General features: G+C 37.7%; 2 protein-coding genes across 3 annotated transcripts in view; one reads left to right on the top strand and one right to left on the bottom strand.

Annotated features, from left to right (window-relative positions):
• LOC137632195 (anoctamin-10-like) overlaps nt 1–7255 on the top strand; it is a 401601-nt gene extending 394346 nt beyond the window's left edge. Inside the window, 1 exon segment of the mRNA XM_068364080.1 lies at nt 3437–7255. Within this exon segment, the coding sequence (XP_068220181.1) occupies nt 3437–4463 (1027 nt within the window). The 3' untranslated portion in view covers nt 4464–7255.
• The window catches only part of Ppox (protoporphyrinogen oxidase), a 948609-nt gene that overhangs the window by 598259 nt on the left and 326087 nt on the right, over nt 1–24263 (bottom strand). The window lies entirely within an intron of this gene.

The raw sequence follows: 24263 nt of genomic DNA, 5'->3' as shown, positions 1-24263 counted from the left end.
ACAACCACGGCGACATCACACATCCCTGTCTCAGCCCCACTCTCACCGGAAACCAATCGCTCACTTCATTTCCTATTCTAACACATGCTTTACTACCTTTGTAGAAACTTTTCACTGCTTGCAACAACCTTCCACCAACTCCATATAACCTCATCACATTCCACATTGCTTCCCTATCAACTCTATCATATGCTTTCTCCAGATCCATAAACGCAACATACACCTCCTTACCTTTTGCTAAATATTTCTCGCATATCTGCCTAACTGTAAAAATCTGATTCATACAACCCCTACCTCTTCTAAAACCACCCTGTACTTCTAAGATTGCATTCTCTGTTTTATCCTTAATCCTATTAATCAGTACTCTACCATACACTTTTCCAACTACACTCAACAAACTAATACCTCTTGAATTACAACACTCATGCACATCTCCCTTACCCTTATATAGTGGTACAATACATGCACAGACCCAATCTACTGGTACCATTGACAACACAAAACACACATTAAACAATCTCACCAACCATTCAAGTACAGTCACACCCCCTTCCTTCAATATCTCAGCTTTCACACCATCCATACCAGATGCTTTTCCTACTCTCGTTTCATCTAGTGCTCTCCTCACTTCCTCTATTGTAATCTCTCTCGCATTCTCATCTCCCATCACTGGCACCTCAACACCTGGAACAGCAATTATATCTGCCTCCCTATCATCCTCAACATTCAGCAAACTTTCAAAATATTCCGCCCACCTTTTCCTTGCCTCCTCTCCTTTTAACAACCTTCCGTTTCCATCTTTCACTGTCTCTTCAATTCTTGCGCCGGCCTTCCTTACTCTCTTCACTTCTTTCCAAAACTTCTTCTTATTCTCTTCATATGACTGACCCAGTCCCTGACCCCACCTCAGGTCAGCTGCCCTCTTTGCCTCACGTACCTTGCGCTTTACTTCCACCTTTTTCTCTCTATATTTTTCATACTTCTCTATACTATTACTCTGCAGCCATTCTTCAAAAGCCCTTTTTTTCTCTTCCACTTTTACTTTCACTCCTTCATTCCACCATTCACTGCCCTTCCTCATGCTGCCTCCAACAACCTTCTTGCCACATACATCACTTGCAATCCCAACAAAATTTTCTTTTGCTAACTTCCACTCCTCCTCTAAATTACCAGTTTCTCTTACTCTCACCTCGTCATATGCCATTTTCAACCTTTCCTGATATTTACTTTTTACCCCCGGTTTTATTAGCTCTTCAACCCTCACTAGCTCCCTTTTACATCCACCTACTCTATTCCCCCACTCTTTTGCTACAACTAATTTTCCTTCCACCAAAAAATGATCAGACATACCGTTAGCCATACCCCTAAACACGTGCACGTCTTTCAATCTTCCAAACATTCTTTTAGTTATCAACACATAATCCATTAATGCCCTTTCTACTACTCTTCCATTTGCCACTCTTACCCATGTATACTTATTTTTATCTTTCTTTTTAAAAAAGCTAGCACTTATTACCATCTCTTGTTCAACACACATATCTAACAGTCTCTCACCACTCTCATTTTCACCTGGTACGCCATACTTCCCAATGACACCTTCTACCTCTCCAGCGCCCACTCTAGCATTTAAGTCACCCATAACAACTACATAATTCCTTCTACCCAGTCCTTTTACACACCTAGTTAATTCATTCCAGAACTCATTCCGCTCTTCTTCACTTTTCTCACTACCTGGCCCATACGCACTGACAAACGCCCAACATTCCCTACCCAACCTAACCCTTACCCACATTAACCTAGATGATATCTCCTTCCATTCCACTACTTTACCTGTCATCCATTCACTCAGCAATAAAGCCACACCCTCTCTCGCTGTTCCCCTTTCAATCCCATACACTCTACCAGACATTTCACCAAACATCACTTCACCCTTTCCTTTCATCTTTGTCTCACACAAGGCCAATACATCCATCCTTTTACTTCTAAACATACTTCCGATCTCACATCTTTTACTCTCTATCGTACTACATCCACGCACATTCAAACACCCCAAAACTAGAGTGCGAGGAGCAGTCACTCTCCCCCCAGCTCCATCTCTTTGATGATGTCTCACAGGAATTTCAATTCAGGAGAGGGGGTTCCCAGCCCCCTCGTCCCGTCCCTTTTAGTCGCCTCTTACGACACGCAGGGATAACGTTGGCGCTATTCTAATTGTTTTATGCCCCCGCGGCCACTTTCTTAAGAAAAAAAAAAAGTATAACTATAGGTTCTTTTAAAAAGTGGTATACCTTCCTCATATGACCCCATAGTGAAGATATATCCATGTATCTGATCCATTGAACTAACGATATAGAAAAATAATAATAATAATAAATAAATAAATAAACAAAAAGCCTGCATAAATTATAGGCCAATTTAATCTTTTTGAACATATATACGCTCGTTCGTCTTGAAGAAAAGAGGGAAAAGTACCTCAATTTCATGCTGCTATTTTTTTAGAGGAATGATTTCAACAATAAAACAAAATCTCTCTTCTGTGCTACACAAATAATCCTTCTTCGGTTGTGGTTATGAAATAGCTTTGGCAAAGGTTTTTCTTATTTTTTTTTTTTTTTAAACCATGCATGAGATTAATAGAAATAAAATGGTTATTGATCTTTACGAAACATAAATGCTGTGTAAACTTACGACTGGGAATAACTAAACTATATTGCAGTATTCCACAGTAACATGAACTGTGAATTATATTTACGAATATATCAAAAGTATGTTTCCTGAGATATTCCAAGTTTTTAAAATGAGAGTATTTTTGCAAATAATTAGATAACTAACATTTTTTATCCAAAACTAAAAATAAAGTTTACAAAACCAATATAATCAACATACATATTTCGACGGCTTAAACTCTGCCTGACGAACATGCTTGTCTTCTATTATATTTTATATAGTCCCTGATTTACTAACAAAACTAATTTCATAGAAAATAATTCATTGCATTGGCATTTACTATCTATGAAAATAATACCAACCTCTCAGTACACATTCTTATATATCTATGAAAAACTGCATTAGTATTAATTTTATTATATGGATTTCTTGGGTAAAAATGTAAAAGAAAGCAGTAAATAAAAAAATACTCGCTAAAGTTGTTCATTATGGCAATTACTACCTATAAAAATTCTGATTTACAAAAACTAATTCATGTTATAGATATTTTTGAACAAAATTAGTGCTATTTCTGTAATTCGTAACATTATACACCTCTCATCTAGGATATAAATATGCTTTCAGAGAGGATGGATATTTGTGTTATTTTAATTTCCACCAAGATTTTTCCGCATGCCCTGCAGGCTTCTACTGCTCTTGGGTACCTCCTTTCTGATTCTTGAGTGGATTAAGATTTGGCAGGTTTAATCAATGTCTATCTCAACTCCAGCAGGTACTTGTTTGGGCATTCATTAACGTCGACAGAATATGTGGACCGAAGTGCCCAGACGGACATTATGTATTGCAGAAGGAGATCTTCAAAGACTTCTCCAGCAGAAACCATTGATGAAGATGAAGTTCTGTCGTCAACAGACATTGACAATGAGGCTAGAGTCTTACAAACAGAGAGTTCTACCGAGGCAGGAGTCGACTTGGATGAGAAGAAGGAAGCTGAAATGAAGTACCGTGAAGTTGAGAGCTTTGAAGGAGCTAAAGCTCGCCCAATTGTGAAGCTAGGAAGGAGCATTTCCGCTTGTGAGAGAGTACGACATCGCACAACAAGAATCAATAGGATCTTGAATCAAGAAAGTGCTGAATCAAATGATTCAGAAGAGGACCTGATATCTAAACCATTTGACAGTTTGCCCTTACTTTCAGCCCCAGCTTCTCTTGATAACAAAACCAGACTCTTTAGATTCTCTCCCGATAATGAAAGAATCACAGGACAGGTAAAAATTCGATCAAGATTGCTGGAGAAACCAGAATACAGTTATAACCAATTAGCAGCGCGTTCTGCTGAATGTGTATCAAACCCATCAAGCGTTTTGAGGTATTCAGATGATTCAAAAGGGCACATAAGTGAGGAAGGAGAAGCCACACCAGACAACAGTTTGAGCAACAGTCGAACACCCACTCCATCCAGTGAGGAACGAAAGGAACCTACAACACCAATGACTCCCGTAGAAGCAACTCCTTCACCCGCTAAAGAAGATGCAAAACTTCCAGGTCCACCAAGGAAGAAACCACCTATGAAATTCCTCAAACGGGCCCAGAGTTTATCCTATGTCTTCAAACGTACTGGTAAACCAGATAAACCAGAGAAGAGAAAGAAGATTATCCGTGATGACTATGCAGCTCTTCCTACTACCATTGAACCTCAAGGAGAGCTGTCTTTGGTTCCACTGGAAAAATTAATAGCCATAGATGATATTCAGATGCAACCTTCTCTCTCCAGCTATAACGTCTACACTGATTAGTGATACTCTTGGTTAAGAATCATCATAACATATAGCTTTAGGCTTTGTGACAGGTGGTTTTAGTATAAGTGTCTTTGAAACAAAGCTGTTTTTTTCTGAATATGGAAAGTAGGAGTTTAGCAAAACCTTTTTGGTTTGGCCTGTATGGTTAGTGCAACTACATATCGTGCACTGTCGATACATTATGCATGATTAATTGTTATGTCATATATAAATCCTAGAGGAAAAAATAGGTACGGCGGAATTCTATTGTTATATGTGTAATAAAAAGAAAGCCTTTTAAAATTAACTACGCTTGTGTTTGGTTGCTTGTGCGTATGCGCTTAAGATATGTGTGGCCGCTAAAGTCATGTGCACATCACACCACATCAGGTTAGTATAGTAATTACATTGATGCACATTTATGTGCACATGTATCTATGTGGCTGTACTCTAATTTACCTTTAAATCTAATGCTTTCTATTCAAGTTCTGGTAGTTGTGATTTTGATGGTGTGAATGTGCACTTGTGTTGTGTCAAAGCTGAAAGCGTGTGTATGTGTATGCATGAGGATGAAAGCATTTATATATATATATATATATATATATATATATATATATATATATATATATATATATATATATATATATATATATATATATATACATGAGAGACTCAGGGCATGTATGTGCATAATGGTAATAATAATATACGCTCGTCGATCTCTGCAAGAAAAATCGATAAATACACAGACATTTTCGAACATTTTAGTTCTTAGAGCCTAATTTCCTGAATGCTGCTTAGGAAAGAGAAGCAGCCCCGTTTGTTTAAATACCACTATAGACTCACCTTAGAGTAGATTACCCTTGACACTGTTCTACCTTTCAAGTACCAGAAACTTGGCTATGCTATGGCTTCTAGTCTCACTCTGTGATCTGGAATTGGGCACCTAATGTGTGAATAACTATATCCACCTGATTTCCGCTCTTTCTGCGCAGTTCACTCTCCTCATTCTACTTTGCAAAGGCTTGTAGTTGTGTCTGAGACACTTGTGTTGCCTTACTGATAATTAGATCTGTATCACTTAGCTGTATATCTCTAACTGGGGATCCATCTCCAAACAGGGACTCACTTTGTTATTCAGGCTACACTCATTAAGGCATGCTTGGCTAAGCGAAATCCAGATCTTTGTCTGCTTAGCAAATGTAGTTACCTAACAGTCAGTAAAACAGTTCAAGCTGCTAAGGACGCAACTCGTTCACTGTACTTTCAAAAACGTTCAATTATCTGATACTGTTTGTGTCACTGTGCCATGTGAGTTATGGATAAGACAAAGAATTATCACGTGCTAAGGGTCCACCTTTTTACAATGTTCAACATCACAGCCCTAAGTCTTACAAGATAAAAAAGTACTAGCCTTCAGTTATGTCAAGTCTAAACAGGTCAAGGGAAAAAAGTGAAGTACTGGAAGAGGACTTACCTACTAATTTGCAGAGAACGAAGTCAAATTGAATATGCTTGCTAAAATACTCTATGTTACAAAGCTGGATGATAGACTGCTGAACTAGCCTATGGCTTAGGAAATGACCTAATAAATTTAAACCTCTCAAATAAGAAAATATTCTACAAAGAAATAAAGGCAAAAGAACAAAAGACTCAACTTGGTAAATGGTGAGTTGAGTAAAATCATTCAGTGTAAGATAAGTTTGTCATATACAGCTGAGAAGGTGTCTTGCATATCAAAGCAAGCTTCAGTTCATTCATATTGAAGGTAAATTGAAACTGGTTAAATAGGAAATAGGTAAATGTTATGAATTGACTAAATAGGAAATAGATAAATGTTTTGAACTGGTTAAATAGGAAATAGGTAAATGTTATGAACTGGTTAATTAGGAAATAGGTAAATGTTTTCATCTTAGACCTCTCTGTGTATACTCCTTTTATCAATTATCCTGTTTACAACTACACAATTACCTCATACTGTATCAGTTGATAAAATTTCATCAACCCGAGTCATTATTATACTTGTTTGTTTCTTAATGTAATGGTTACTTATAAAAAAAAACATTCTTTTGTTGCTCACTTCCTTTAAATGTTGTGTGAATATTCCATATAAATTAGAATAATTACTGTAAACCTACTTATTTGGTCAATGGTGTAAATAGTCCATTATGTTTACGAAGGTAGAGAGTGAAAGCTATCTTTTGTACTTATTAAATCAAGACTGTTTAAAGTTATTTTTTTTTCCAATACATCTTGTCACTTGTAAACCTAGTAATGACTCTTCTAAATGACTTACTACTCTGGCTGTAACCACTTATCTGACACAGTGAATCGAATGGTACCAATTAATGCACGTTCACGGTAGAAATCCAAAATCTACCAGGATACCCTCAAAAATAAATCTAAAATTCAAGAAAAAAGATAAATGTAGGAAATTCGGGATGGTCTAGTTTTCATCTCATTCTTACCTTCGATACTTTTACTTACTCTTAAGTTTTTATGAATTAAAGAATAATAAATGACATATATGACTATTTACGGGAAAGTAAAACAATACAGAAAATAGTTATGTACAAAAATTAAGAAAATATTATATTTTAATGTTTCATTTAGAAATAATGACAAAGAAATGAAAGATTCCTTATGTATTACACCAGTTTATACTCTTATTTTGAAAAAAAAATATGAATCACTTGGTAAGGATTTACACTATACCTGATTGCTTATGATGTAAAGGAATCTAAATATATACATACATACATATAAAGATATATGAGTTTCTTCATGTTTGTGTATACATATACAATATATATGTAAACAGTATATATATAATATGTAATGGATATACAAATATATGCAGTACATATCCACAAATATATACAATTATATTTATATGTATACATGTATATACATATGTATACGCATGTATAACTGTTGACTAAAAATAAATAAAAACAGCAATAAAAACAGATCAATGTTATTTCATTTATCCCCAACATTTAAATGCCTGAACATTCAACGTGAAAGCACTTTCACTTAATACACCAGACTCTACAATTCTCACAGTTATCAAAGCACTTACATTTCTCAAGCTATAAAAGCCTGTAACATAAAAATACATACCCTATATACCATGGTAGGTTTACATATTCTATACCTTCCTTGTTCACAGTTCCATTTTGTATTACAAAGGAGGAAAACGATTTTGCTATTTTACCAAGCTTGGTTTCAGAATTGAATATTAAGCACTACATTGAGCTCATTCAATAGCATAGCTGTAAATTAATTAATTTTGCAGGAAAGACTGTCACCTCAGCGGAGAAAAGGTAATAAATCATGTGCAGTATTTCTGACAGTTGAAGTCGACCCACCTACCTAGGCTTGAATTAGCATAAGCAAAATGCAGTTTACAGAATTACCTTTTCAGCTTTATAGTTCTAGAGAACTGATAAGACGAGCACAACACCAGGCTTAATAACTCATGGCCCCTTGTGCCTGGCAGAAATGACTACCTGTCGACTTAAGATATGCTACCTTAACTACTGCTAACAGCCTTACATAAGAAATTTACACTATAATTCCTCTCACCCACTTAATTGATGGGGTGCAACAATTCTCATAAGTTCTTACTAACTAGAATTATCCTACATGCCAGTAATCACAAAAGGCTATTTTACATGCCAGCAGTCACTAAAGGCTATCCTCAATGCCAAATATCTGGCCAAAGCTTAGTCAAGATGATCATCTCTCACGATATTTTCTCCCCTATTCACTCAATACCCTTCCCATTTATAACTCTACCTTAACTCACATCACATACATTACCCGTAATACCAATGCTTAATCAGCAACCACTCATTTGAGCCTAACACACCACTATAGGCTATGTCCATTTCGTAATCTTCCAACCATACAAGCAGCCATACCACCACACCCTCTTCAGCATCTCCATCCTCCAGCTCATCTTTTGACCGGTACATATTTTGAACACCTAGGACATGTGGTAATCCAAACTCCATCTACAGAGGTATTATTATGAGAGTGAACATCCATCAATCTATATCTTCCTAATTGCGTAGTGCATCGTGTATTTGGTGGTTTCAGCATACATTGTTTCCAACCCTAAGCAACAGGCTCCTACTTCTGCCCAATGCCCGTCAGTGATATACAGTACTAAATTAGGATATCGCTCCTGGTGCCAGAACACTGACCTTTGAAGCACAGATCCCTCATCCGGCTCCAATCTGACATAATATTTTCTGACCTCTCTCAGCAATGGACTTGATCACTTTAATATACCTCTAAACGATTCCACTCCACTCTGTCTATACGGTGCCCTGAAGAACCATTTGACATTCCACCGGTTGAAGATCTCCTTGTAAGCTTCCAAATGAAAGGCAGTGCTGCTGTTCATCTGCCCAATGCCCATCAGTGATATACAGTACTAAATTAGGATATCGCTCCTGGTGCCAGAACACTGACCATTGAGGGACAGATCCCTCATCCGGCTCCAATCTGATATAATATTTTCTGACCTCTCTCAGCAATGGACTTGATCATTTTAATATACCTCTAAACGATTCCACTCCACCTGTCTATACGTTGCCTTGAAGAACCACTTGACATTCCACCGGTTGAAGATCGTGTGAGCTTCCAAATGAAAGGCAGTGCTGCTGTTCATCTATGCCTCATCCACAGGAACCCTCTATAGAAACAGCCCATTTGACACATATGAAATTTCAATACCTGTCTCTGACCACAGCTCTGGCCAGCTTTCCACTCTGACTGGCCCACAATCAATCATGGAGAAAGACAACCTCACCATTAATGTGTTACATTTATTGCTAGTTTTCCTGCTGGCTTCTACTGAAGTATCTCCAAACGTATCAGCCATATTTACCCAGTTGATTGAATTACATGTTACAACCATTGACCACTTACTGCAGAGTTATCCTTTTGATGTCAGGGATGATATTCTTGGCCAAAAGAGGACCCTATCCAGCCTTCTATGATGCATATAATGCACAACAAGTAGAGCTGGTGCTCTTGCACCACATAACTATTGGCTTTCCCTGTGGATTCCTCTGGATCCCATAACCAGACTTTCTTTACAATGGTCAGCACATCTGTCTTATCTTTTTCCAAGGCTACAAATAGCACACATGGCATCAATGAAAATTCTTTAAATCACTCTCCCAGGATCCTGAATAAATGTTTATGATCATCTCCAATGGCCACTTCATATGAACTCTCTCTTTTCAGCTAGGGTCACCAACTACATCCAATTAAACACTGCAGCTCAACTGGTTTAAAAAAGTTCATGTAGTCCCCATTTCAAGTCTATGTTGACACTCTTCTGAGGTACATCCAAATCTACCACATTAATAGGACCACAACCATCCTCCTTCCTCAACCATGCAGTATCCTCTAAATTTGTGCCCAACTTCCAAGCACTAATCCCATCTGCAGACTACCAGCATCGCACCACACTACCCCTTTTAGCACATACCACTTCCCTCTTATGTGATCCTCCTACATGATCCTCTCCACTACCTCACCAATCATCCCCATCTTTCTTTCCTCAACTTTGACCTTCTATTTCACTCTTCCCACTCTTCTCTTCATATGCCTAAATGCTCTCCTAAGTCATCCAGTAATAGGTTAGTGACTCACCCGTCTCCTGCATACCAAGAACAGCCCCCTCAGCTAAGACCGTCATGAACTTTCAGGACTTCGTTCCCCCATGAAAAAAGAGCTTTGTCACTATTCAGTTTCAGTCCCAAAGCAGCTTTTCCTTTCAAAGCCTCTGAGGGTTTTGCGCTAGCCCAGATCTTTCCAGATGTTCCATAACCTCTTCTGCAGTCCCCACTGTTTCATCGACTAATATAGTTTATATAACAGTTGGTACTGGACTTCACTTTCAGAATCTTCTCCAAGACTGTCTTAAGGACTATGGCCTTGATAAGTGGTGCTCAATTACATTCAAACCATGTCGTTAGACAATATTTGCTAATAGTAATATTTCCATAAGTTTTTGTCTACACGTAGGAGCAGGTAAGTCAATTTCAGGTCAACAACGGTGATGTCCAAGACATCATCATCAGTGTAACACTGCTCATAGTTTTTTGGATTTCATAAGTTAACCATTGTTGTTATAGGCTGCAGCTGAATATACCACACAGAATTTCTATCAGGTTAATGACCCTGATCCTAACTAACCAACAGCTAACTGGCTCAGGGAGTACTATGTTAACTGGGCTAGGTTCTGGGCAAGCAGACCCAACAAGCAATGTGTACTTCAGGTAAGATTACTTGTTTGTTTTATTAGAATTGAATTACTAGATGATAGAGGACAATGTGAAGTTATGAAAAGATACTACAAGAAAATTATGAAATGAAATATTTGATAAAGAAAAATGATAAAAAAAAAATATCCTTCTAATAATGAGTGGATCATTGACAAAAATGTAAAGAAAACAAGGTTGAAAATATTCACATGGTTAAATATCTAGTCTTATAATGGAATACTCATGTTGAAAAAAAAGAGAAAATTATACCACTCTCAGTTGTGTTTACCATTGCATTAGTTCTACAACTAGAAAAGTCACCGGACACTACATTAGAGAGCAAAGCCCCCTGCATGTCTTATCACAATATGCAGAATAATCTAGATTTGCTTCTTACAGGAGCACAAGTTTATCAATATCAGCAGGGAATGGAAAGTATGGTCTATTTTTGGTTTTCTTATAAGGAATCGCAGACTGAAAGACAACTTTTCCACAAACACGTTACACAATGCACGTACATAAAAAATCCTTCCTGATGTCATGACATGAATAAGGGGGCACTTCAGTTAATTGCAAGTGTACTAAGATACAGTTGAGTAAAGATAAAAAGGAGCCTATTCATTTTATTTTCTTGAATTAAATATCAAGAAACTAAGAAATTACAGCATTAGATCCAATTATGCTTATGAATTTGGATTTCATTCTCTATACATTCACAAACGGCTGGGTTTTGATAAAAATGTAATCATTATGAGTACGAACATATATGGCAGCAATAAATGTTTATAAATCACTGTTTCCATTTTAATTGTGTAAAATATAAAAATTTCCAGCAAAGTACAACGGTAACTTGCAAGTGTGTAAGAATAAACTAAATTATATTTCTATCCATCAATGAGCCACATTGTTTATGATTTACTTGTTCTACTTAAAATAAGGAACCAAAAGGAATGCTTTCATTATCAGAACGAAATCAGATATCCTCTTCAACATTTTTCGCTGGTAAGAAAGGTGGGTGAAAGATAGGACCAGCAAAGAAAAAAATGGACTTTGCCTAGACTAAGTTCGATCATGGAAATGGAAAAAGTACACTCCAACTGGTATAACAAAGGCGAAATGTTATGATAAAAAAAAAAAAAATCTTAGAAAAGAAAGAATATACCAAAATAAGCTGTGTACACTCATGGCAGCTATTTAGCAATTGAACTAACATTCCAGAAAGAATAACCGTTTCAACTTTTGACAAACTATATTTTTTCTTCGTATAAGAGCATGTTCGCTGTAATATAACTATTAACATATGAGAGTATGTTAAATCTAGTAGAAAATCTGACAAAACAAGACAACAGTAATATTTTGTAAAATGTCTGAGGTTTGCCGATAAAAAAGTAAAATAACTTATTTTGGAATAATTACAAATCAATGTAACGATGATGAAAAATTACTTATATATTTTTTACACTAGGTGGTTAGGTAAAAATCATGTCCTTAGTAATTTTTTTTATTCCCATTCAAACACTGCATGGTCTTCTTCCTAGAAGCCGACTGATAATTTTGCCTAGGATTTAACTGAAGCCCTTCTGGATTTAATTACCTCATTAAAAGTCAGTTTTTGAGCCAACAATAAGTAAACCGTATTCACTTTCTAACTTCAACTTGAGACTAAGTTAAATTCTTATAAAGTTTCAATTGGGATGTCTTAGAAATTATTTTCAGAACTCAAATTGTTCCTTCTTAAATTCCACTATATTACCCGCACTTAAAATTTATTGGAAAATGACTGGGTCACAGGAATTCCGCCCAGATAATGCCCATGGACCAGTGTTTTCTGGTATTAATGAAGCACCATCATCATTAAAGATTTTACACTTACTATTCCATTTATGAAGTTAGAAGGAAAAGTTATTTCCCGCTCTCGTGAGTCACTTGCACCTCCTGCTTGAACTCCCATCATACATACTGTAGATCATCTACTGTCCTTTTCCATGAGTTCTTAGGTGGCCATAAGGGTGTTCATCTCACTGCTTTTCTGATGAACTGTTTCTTATCACTTATCATCACATTACATGTCTGGTCGGAATGTGTCGTGCCGTCTTCTGAACAGTAGGTTAACTATCACTCGGCGAACTTTACCCGAGTGGAATTCAATTTTCTCGTATTGCTCTGTAAATCCCAATTGCAAATTCCAGTGTGTCCCAAAAGTAGCTAATACTCTACTTCTTTGAGACCTGCCCAGTTTACTTAACATGATTCTTCCCATCCCTTCGTTTCCTGATTTACTTCCCTCGTACATTTTGAGTATAAAAATCTCCTACACTATACCGCATGAGTTTTATACATGCTCGTATACTGTATCGGTATTTTCATTTATATTGTATATCTCAATCTACACCTAACTATTAACAGAACCTGTTTAAGCCTGTCTTTTCATGAATTGTTGTTTTAATTTGTGTGACCCTCTTGCTCTGAAACACTTGTGTATAAGCTTGCTGTCTTTTGAAATAAAGTTGGTTACTTGCAGTCACCTTACCTCTCAGTTACCTCATGGCTCACTCTCATATTGGTGACCCAGGAGTGACCAGCTCCCTCCAGCTTTCCCCCATCACTGCCAAGACACTATCTGCTGATGCCTCCCTCCGACCCTGACTCTCCTAAACTCTCCTATCAATGCCACTCCCATGAAACTACCGCCCTTCACTAGTACAGAAGCATTCGTGTGGGTTCAGCACACAGAGGTACCATTCAGCATCAAGGGCATGACTCGCTCAAGCACCAAATCACACTTATGTTCTCGAGGCGATCCTGAGGACATTTTCCAAGAAATCTCTGACTGATTTGTGAGCAAGGGGACACCCCAACAGCATACAACGCCCTCAAAACAGATCTCCTCGAGCAGTATTCACCACCCCCAGCTGCCTGTATGGCCAAGCATTTTCAGCTCTCTCAACAACCATTAGGGGACAAAAAGGCTTCGCTCACCCTCAGGGAAATGACCTGTATTACTCGCCTGCAAACTGCTGCAGACGAATATCTCCATTAGGTGAACCTACTTAGTGCCCTTTGGGAACAGGCTGACATACCCAATGTCAATATTTTGCCCATGAGGGACCTGATGACCAAAGTCAACAACCTTATGGACAGCAACTTCACCACATTCAAGGCCTCCATCAATGCGTCCACTCCTGACAAAGAGGACAACTATTCAATATCGACTGAAGTTGATTAGAATGGGGTAAGACACAGATGCCTACCCTGTGATGTGCCGGGGCAGTGACAAAGTCATCCACTAACCAACACTCACTAACACCCAAAACAACGACCTCTTCAGTCACTTACTGACAGCCATCGGCTGCAGTTATGCTACTACCACTCCAAATTCAGGGCTGCTGCAAAGAAATGTGTGAATGGTTGTCAGTGACCAAAATGAAAACGTGTAAGTATGCTATCGCTTGTGGTGGTGGCCTCCCTTGTCACTAATCTTTTCTTTTTACATGATGGAGATACGGGCATGGGATTTTTGGTAGACACGGGGACTTGCCATTCTCTTCTACCAAGGCCACTCTTCAGGACACGACATAGTCTGTCCAAGTCTGCCGACGTCTATCTGGTAGCCACCAACCAATCTGTGATACCCACCCATGGTTACAAACCCTCACATTACCGTTTGGAAGCGCCTAATATAATTGGAAGTTTCTTGTTGCTGACATCACATTGTCAATTCTCAGTGCAGATTTCCTCTCACATTTCCACCTCCTGGTTAATGATGCTCATCGACAGTTACTTAACACAAACTCTTACTTGCCAACACCTCTTCAACCCGGTCCCTCTGACCTCGCTCTCCACATAAGCGCACCCGCAGATGCCTAAGCCCACCTACTGATATCGCACCCAGAAGTTTTCTATCCTGAACTTAGCCAAAACTCTACGGTTCCCGCCAAACATGGTATTTATCAACATATCTAGACGACGGAGCCCCTAGTGTTCACCAGATTCAGGCGTCTGGTACCACATCCTCTGGCAGAACCGGATCACTATCTCCTCACAAAGATCGCAGATGTGATCTCCTATTTGCACAAAGCTAAGGTTTTCTCCACGCTTGACCTCTTGAGTAATGTTTTGGCCTTCATAAGGCTGGTTCCACTTTTCAACACCTTATGAATGGCATCTTAGGGGACCTCATCTTCTGTGTATGTTACGTGGATGACATACTTGTGTTCTCCTCCTCCAAGAGTAACACCTCCATTACCTACGCATCGTGCTTGACGGCTTACGACAGAACGGTCTTATAGTCTGGTACGATAAATTTACCTTCGGCGCCAATGAAGTACCATTCTTGGGGCATTGTATAACTCCTGAAGGAGTCCATCCCCTCCGTAAGAAGGTAGGAGTCGTTCAGAACTTCCCCACACCTTTAACCGTCAAAGCACTACAAGAATTCTTCGGCATGATCAACTATTATCACTGTTTCCTGCCAGCCATCATCACTACTCTTGCCCCCTCTCTATGCCTAACTCAAAGACAAGCCAGAAGACCTGAAGTGGGGTACCCTTCAAGAAGCAGTCTTCTGCAACACAAAAGAATGCCCTATCAACTGCTGCTGATCTCACTTTTCCCGTGCCACATACCCCTCTCCTTCTCTTCACCGATGCCAGCGATGTTGCTATTGGTGCAGTACTTGAGCAGGTGGTGAACGGCTCACCCAAGCCATTGGCCTTATTCGGTAGAAAACTGCCTAAGGCAGAATCCAGGTGCTCTACCTTCAACTGCGAATTACTAGTGGAACGTCTAGCTGTCCATCACTCTCGCCACTTCTTAGAAGGTACTCCCTTCATCGTTTGAATGGACCACTTGACTCTGGGGTACGCCTTTACTCACAATCAAACGCCTAGTCCGCCCATCAAAGCCGACATCTCTCTGCCGTGGTTGATTGATTGATTGATTTAAAGTTTTCTGGCATCCTGACATCTAAGGCCATTGACGCCGATATTTATTTTATATAAAAAAATAAAAGAATATTCAACTAAAACCATAAAAGTTAAGACGTAATTATAGAAGTTAAATAGTTTCCAGAAGACCTGCTTCTGAAATAAATCTAAAAATTCCGCTCACATGGTAGGACACATTATGTCCAACAATCTTCGCAAGGATGAACCTGGCATCCTTACCTCGAGCCTCAAACGGATAGCCATTTCTTAAGTTATTATAATTGGGGCATTTGTTGAAGTTAAAGGTACTAAACAGTCGTCACAAAACGGTTGGTGTTGGCCCTTCACAAAAAACTTGTGTCAATAATGCGGACATGACAGAGACGTCTCCCACTTTCGGGGCATCATGTTATACCTCCAATGAGATACGACATTTGTTACTTCTCTGATCTTATTACCATCTAGACTATCTCAGTGCTGGAGCCAATTATTGCAAAACCAATTCTTGATGTTAGGTAGGAAATCATTACAGGGAATGGGATACCTTCTTGGTAGCAACTCGGATGCAGCATTCTTCGCCAGTAAATCTGCATTCTCATTCCCAGACACACCTACATGTGCTGGAACCCAACAAAATCGAACCATTGCACCTCTCCGACCAATAATAAAAACCATTCTAAAATCTTTAAAACTAGAGGGTTGCTAGAATTAAAAACTTCTAAAGCTTGAAGGACACTCCTTACCTCACTAAAAATGGTAAAATTACCCTCCTTTACCAATGCTATTTTCTCAATAGCAGTTAGTATGCCATACATTTCGGCAGTAAATATGGAAGCTGTTAGAGGAAGAGCACCTCTTCAAGTAAAACCATTATTATGTACTCCAAATCCAACGCCAACATCAGACTTGGAGCCATCAGTATATGTAAAAGTCAATCCCCTATGCTCTACAGCATGTTCCATAAAAAGAGACCTGGATTCTGAGTCAGTCATATTCTTCATTATTCCAATATAGTATTTACAAAAAGATACCTCTGGTAATTTCCATGGAGGCGTTGATAATAGCTTAAATGGAAGCCCCTAACATCTAATAATATCAAGACTGTTTAATAATTGTTTCACCCGAAAGCCGCAGGGTTGAGGAGATTTTAGGTGCAACTCAAATTATGTTGGGTGCTTTACTAGGCTTGCAGTCTGAAAGGCTAAGGAATTAGGGAGTCTTTGCGACCTTAACCAATACCGAACAATAAAAGACTTTTGGTAAAGGTTGGAGGTAATTCTCCAGCATCAACAAGGAGACTTGTGATAGGTGAAGTTCTAAACGCTCCTGTGGACAATCTAATACCAGCATGATGTATTGAATCTAACATTTTTAATCGCTTTGTGGTGGCTGAGGAGTATATTTCACATCCATAACTAATTTTTGAAAAATCAAAGCTTTGTATAATTTTAAAATAGTATTGTGGTCTGGCCCCCATGATATATGGGACAATACTTTCAAAAGATTCAAAGCCTCAAGACATTTAGCTTTTAATGCTTTTAAGTGACAAACCCATATAAGCCTACAATCAAATATCAAACCTAAAAATTTAGCTTCACTTACACATGGGATCTGTTGACCTTTAATGTATATATCCGGGTCTGGATGTACTCCCCAGGTATGACAGAAATGGACAATAGTAGTTTTACTTGTCGATAATTCAAATCAATTCATACTGGGCCACTGGATAATTTTCTCAATTGAGAGTTGTAATTGCCTTTCAACCAATGCCATTCTAGCTCCAGCATAAGATAATTAATTGCTAGAGCAAACAGGGTTATACTCCGCACACTTCCCTTAGGAACTCCTCCATTCTGACATTTACTCTCTGATAGTTTCCCCCACTCTCACTTGAAAAACTATGTGAAAGAAATGACAGAATAAATAGTGGTAGCTCTCCTTTTAATCCCAATTCATGAATGGTTTTAAGTATACCATATCTCTATGAAATATCATATGCCTTTTCAAGGTAAAAAAAGACTGCCACATGGTGCTGTTTGGAAGCAAAGGCTTCACAGAGAGAGGACTCAAGTCTTATCAACACATCATTCGTTGAGTGGATTTTTCTGAATCCATACTGGATAGGTGTTAAAATACTCTTCTTTTCAGGGTACCACATCAGTCTTCATTGACCATCTTCTTGATTTTACATAAACTATATGTCTATGGAATTGGCCCATGATTTGCTGCTAAAACTTGTCCTTACCAGGTTTTAAAAAGGCCAAAATAATGGCTAGTTCCCAAACACATGGATATCTATGATCATACCATATTCTATTAATAATGCTTAAAATAAAGAACTTTGTATTGAAATATACTTGTTTAATCATTGCATATGGAATTCCATCGGGTCCAGGGGCTGTATCGTTACAAGTAGCCAGTGCGTAATTCTCTTTCAGTAAAAGGAGAATTATAAGATTCTTCCCTTCCTGTTGCAAAATTTAAAATTTTCTTTTCCTCAATGCTCCTGTACTGGTGAACAGGAGCTGCTACACTCTTGCACGATACATTTGAAAAATGGTCAGCCAGGGCATTGCTAACTTCATTTCCTTCAGTCACATACTGACCATTCACTTTCAACACTGGTGGTGGGTTTGGGGTAAATTTGCCTGCAATCTTCTCTTTTCCTCAATACAGAAGATGGTGGTGTTCTACAATTAATGGAGGAAACAAACGCCACCCAAGATTGGCGTCTGGCTTCTTTCATGGCACGACGGAACTGTGCTCTACATTTTTTGTATGTTATCAAATTTTCATCCGTACGGTGTCTACGCAATCTAGTCAGAGATTTTCTGGTGGCTCTGTGCAAGGCTGTTAATTCTGAAGACCACCACGGGACTGGTCGTCTTTTGAATAGTCCTGTGGTTTTGGGAATCGAATTGATTCCAGCTGTATGGAAAGTTCCATTCAGTAAGTCTATGGCATCATCAATACTTTCAAACTGTTCTGCTCTCCCTTCGATTTCACTTAGCTCAGAAAATTTAACCCAGTCTGCTTTGTCAAGATTCCATCGTGGCGATCTTTGTAAAGGCGGACTCTTGTTGGTGTTTATAATTATTGGTGCATGATCACTAGTATGCCAATCATCTAATGTCCTCCAATCAAAATCAAGAAGGCAGTTGGAGCTTGCAATTGAAAGGTCAATGCATGACAAGGTACCTGTCTGAATATGGAAGTACGTGGGCTCTCCTATATTAAGGAGTCCCACATCCTCATTCTCCACAATTGATTAGATAATATTGCCCCTTGTGTTTGCCAAAACATCACCCCATAAAGGATGTCTACCATTCATATCTCCAGTAAGAGAAAAGGTTGAGGGAGTTGTTGAATGACCTCTACTAAACCATCATATAAAACATTATCATTTGGAGGTAAGTACAGAGAGCATATTGTATATTTTCTCCTTATATCAATTTGTACAACCAGAGCACATTCTCCATGGAAAGATTTGCAGCAAATTTCGCACATTTTTTTCATTTTTGCTAACTTTAGACGGGTGCCCAAATTTAAAACAAAGCAAAGCAGTGGCTTCTGCTTGAATATCTTGACGAACATACATGAGACTTCCCCCCATGGCTCCCTGCTTGTTGATTATATGGTGTTCTATAGCTAACATACTCTCAAGGATTAGGAGTGTCAGCATCAAGCTTACTTTCCTGTAGACATACAATTACAGGGGAATGTGCATGAATTAGGAACTTAAGTTCCTCCAATTTGGCCCTTAAACCCTGACAATTCCATTGCAAAATGGAGGACAAAACTATGGATTATTTCTGCACGACATCTTGGATGAGGTCTTCCCATTAGCAACTTTTAATGTAACATTATTACCTGTAGGTTTCTTCAGAGATGGTCTTGATATGTTGGGTTTCCCGTTTGTGTTTTTCTTTGTGTCCTTTTGATGTGTTTGTTGAGGTGGAGGGTGGCCCTCAACTTGAATTTCTGATTTATTCAGTTTATCTTCTGGTTCATTAGAAACATCAGCAGACAAAACATCAAATTTATTTGGTGTCATAACTTTAATGTTTCTAATGGAGAAGGGTGAGAGAGATGGAGGTCTCTTTCTTTTACGAATAATATATGGTGGGATTCCAGGTTTTTGTACCTTTCCCACGACAGGTGCATCAGGTAAGTTGGTTTTAAATGGAACCTCCATCAAATCCGGCAAGGACATGGCATGAGAGAGGTTTGTATTAGTTTTTGTAATGGGGGATGAAGGCTGTACAGAAATGGGCAATGCCTTAGTGTTAAAACACCGTGGTAAAGCCTCAGGAGGTAATATGCTTACCTTGTCATTTGGCATTTTATCAGAGGGAATATTTCTTTTTCTAGAGCTATTGACAATACTAGGTGGGTTTGATTTTAATGCCTTGGCATAGGTATTTGATTTATTTAATAGTCTTTTGGCATGTCCCACACTTATATTTTCTAAATTAGATTTATTGAGGGCACCTTCCTCCAACTTATACAGCTCGCCTGCTCTTGTCTGTGGATTTATGATTCGAGTTGCAATTTAAACACCTGGCTACAAGAGCACATTCTCCATGGAAAGATTTGCAGCAAATATCGCACATTTTTTTCATTTTTGCAAACTTTAGACGGGTGCCCAAATTTAAAACAAAGCAAAGCAGTGGCTTCTGCTTGAATGGTCTTACTTTAATCATTTCGTTTTCAATAACAATATGGAAAGGTACATCAGGATCCTGGAAGGTAAGGATTATCATTGATGTACCTGGGACTTTGTGAACTTTCCATACATTTACTGGACACATGGCTAGTATCTCATCCTCTGTAAATTCATACAGATCTCTGTTAAAAACTACTTCCTTTCCGTAGCTAAAATTTAGGTAAATTGACATATAACTTGATATCATCATTAGTTGTTTTTATGTTGGACAGTATTACTGATTGTGTACTGTACTTGATTTGGTATGGATGAGGAAACAATTTTTTCCAAAACAAGATATATCACCCAGTGCAATAGTTCCTACCTTTTCCTGAATTAATATGCATATTTTTAAATAATTCCCTGTAACCCCTTTTGCTTCAGCTACAAGCCACATTAGTAGGTTTTGGCTTTCGCTGGGAAGGCATAACTAAATCAGCGTCTTTTCCCAACCAATTTTAATATTATTAGTGTTACTTATTGCACTAAATGCTTCGCCATACCTACTGTAAGATATCCATGAATTCCATTTTTCATCTTCAAGTTTCATCCTTATTTCCACAGCATTCAAATGCTTTATATAGATCATCATAGTTTGTCTCTATTGGAATTTGGGCAACGTAAATGATTCGAAGTTTCCTCGTCTTACCCAAATTACTCAACTTTGGAATATCAGTAGAATGGTACTTTCCCATTCCGAGGTCATCAACAGAACTTTCCTTATTCAAATTATCAGAGGTCGTCAACAGTGCCAGGGGGGGGGAGGAGAGCAGCATATCCAGGGGATGGGGATTCAGTGTTTGAAGGGTCCATAGTCAAGGGTGGGATTTTCTCTAGTTTTTTGTTGGTTGTTTTGTTGGTTTACCTGCTTGAGAATTTTAAGAAAGTATCATACATTGGAAAGGAAATTTGCATTCTCCACTATCAGCACAATGAGAGTACAATTCTCAGATGGTTCACTTCATACCCTATCCGAAGGATAGCACTAAAACAAATATAAGGCACAGGTGTAAGCTAAACCCACCTGTTAGGACTGAGACCAAGAAAATATGGAATCATCCTCCCCATATCTGTAATGATGGGCTTCCGGCCAGAAGCCAAGAGTCCCACCCCAAGGATTGAATCCCTCCCGATTCCAATGACCATACCCTTGAGAATAGTTTCGCCAAAAAGGTTCAAACCATCTTCGGGATGGCTGAGATCATCCTATACTCTCATATATAGCTTTGAATGCAAATACCTCCCAACCGTGATCCCTTCTCCCAATCATCTAAGCAGGCAGTAATAACGAATGTGGAAATATCCACGCCATTTAAATAAAATAAAATAAATATAAATAAATAAATAAAGGAACAAATAAAATAAATATTATATACATATATGCATACATCTATATATATATATATATATATATATATATATATATATATATATATATATATATATATACATACATACATACATATATATATATATATATATATATATATATATATATATATATATATATATGTATATATATATATACATATATATATATATATATATATATATATATATATATATATATATATATATGTATATATATATATACATATATATATATATATATATATATATATATATATATATATATATATATATATTTATATATATATGCATGTATATATATATATATATATATATATATATATACATATATATATATATATATATATATATATATATATATTTATATATATATATATATATATATATATATATATATATATATATATATATATATATATATATTCTTCAACAATATGAAGAAACCACATGACTACATTAAGGCATTCTCTCGTTAAGAGGGCTGCCATGGTTGAATACAATTGCACCCTTCAACACGTCCCTGAAAAAAGTTAATCTCGTTGCCAATGCCATGTCGAGAAACATATTAGCCACCATTCACCTGGGATTGGATTACAACGTCATGGCAGAAGCCCAACAAAAATATCCAGAATACCAAGTAAGTAGGATAACCTGCACATCCATCCATTAGGAAGACGTCGCCCTCGACAACTCCAACACCACCATCCTCTTTGACATCAGTACTGATAGACCATGACCATGGATACCTGCTCCCCTGCGCCGACTGGTGTTTGATTTCATGCACGGCCTTTCACATACCTCGAGTTGATTTATTGCACAGCTACTGAATGTAAAGTTCATTTGTCACGGCATTACTAAGGATGTTAAGTCTAAGGATTGGGTCAGCACCTGTACTTCATGGCTAGCTTTAAAAGTACATTGACACACGGATTCATGAGTGGGCTCCTTTAATTAACCTCAGCATTGTTTTGCCCACATTCACATCAACATAGTAGGTCCCTTAACCACATCACTAGGGCATTGTTACCTGTTTACCGTCATTGACTGCTTCACTCCTTGTCCTGAAGCCATTCCCATGGAAACTGCAACGTCCACATCATGTAGAGTTATAATAAAAAGACTCCAGTCTCTCAAGGGAAAGCTTTCATCAGATGTCTCTAGTGTTCCCATGACAAAACAGACAAGGTGTTACTCTTTTTACTACTACTGTGAAATGGGTGAAGCATTTTCCAACTTTAGCGAATCAAGGACAGTAAAAGGCGATCTCTGTTTGCCAAAAACATACAAAAGTTACAAATCAATTTGCCATACAGGTATTTCAATTCTGTATTGTCATTTAACGTCTCAACTATCCACTACAAATACAAAGCACTCACTCACACACACACACATATATGTGTATATATATATATATATATATATATATATATATATATATATATATATATATATATATATATATATATATATATATATATATCAATTACTATTTCGTAGGTAGAGCTAAGTAGACACTCTCCAGGGAAGGGCCAGGGATGGAGGTGGGGGGAGTCTCCTCTTCACTACACCTTGCCCCTGCCAGTCTGACACTGAGGAAATAAGGAAGTCATTTATGTTTTAGGGGGTATGGAGAGAAGTTAAATGAGTATTCTAGATACAGCCTGTAAGATATTGTATCATGGCCTAAAAATTATTTGATACTGGTACTGTTCCACCAAATATTTGTAACCGTATTTATTATTAGTTGATTTGTAAAAGATAGCATCAGTGGAATAAAGTAGCTGTGTTTGTTGGAAGTTTCATAAGTAACGAAATTTAAGTATCAACATTGAATAATAGATAATCAGTGATGGATACAATAATACTGATGACTTCCTAGCACCTTAAATAAAATGAGAATTTATTATTTCGTACCGAACATTTGTTATATTGAGGTAAATGAGGATGCTATTATATTCTGGCAAAAGCTACCGGAAACTGGTTTTATTGACAAATCATATAAAAAAAAAAATGTGTTAAGAACGACGTAATTTTCCGAAATGTATTCTCTTCTAAATTGTCATAAAAATATATTTGCAGATGGCATAAGCACAAAATTATTCCCCATGCAAGTTATAAATAGTTTGTTGGGCTCAAGCCATGTCATCCTGATGGAAGGTTCCTATTGGTAGCTTTCTAAGGGATATTTGGCTACAGTGATATTCCCAGAGAATTGAACGTTAGGTCTCCAGAATTCTAACTCCTGGCACAAATACCTTTAAAATTTCTCTTAAGGATATCGCAGAATATCACGGGACGTATATCTTGATACGACACATAGCAATCTTCATCCCGAACAGCGTTTTCGTTTCGAGGGGAAGAGTGGCGAAAACAGAAGAGGAGCCGTTATCAAGGTTACCCTTCCTTCCGTACTATTACGAGTATCCAAGATGGCGCTTATTCCTATTTTCGTAGCGATTTCATACGGTGGTTTCCCATGTTGATCTAACGTTTATGATCGTTATTTTGAGGATTTATAATGCAATCTCCA

This window comes from Palaemon carinicauda, chromosome 41, assembly GCF_036898095.1.
Source record: "Palaemon carinicauda isolate YSFRI2023 chromosome 41, ASM3689809v2, whole genome shotgun sequence".
Classification (NCBI taxonomy): Eukaryota; Metazoa; Arthropoda; class Malacostraca; order Decapoda; family Palaemonidae; genus Palaemon; species Palaemon carinicauda.
This window is presented reverse-complemented; position numbering and strand designations above follow the sequence as displayed.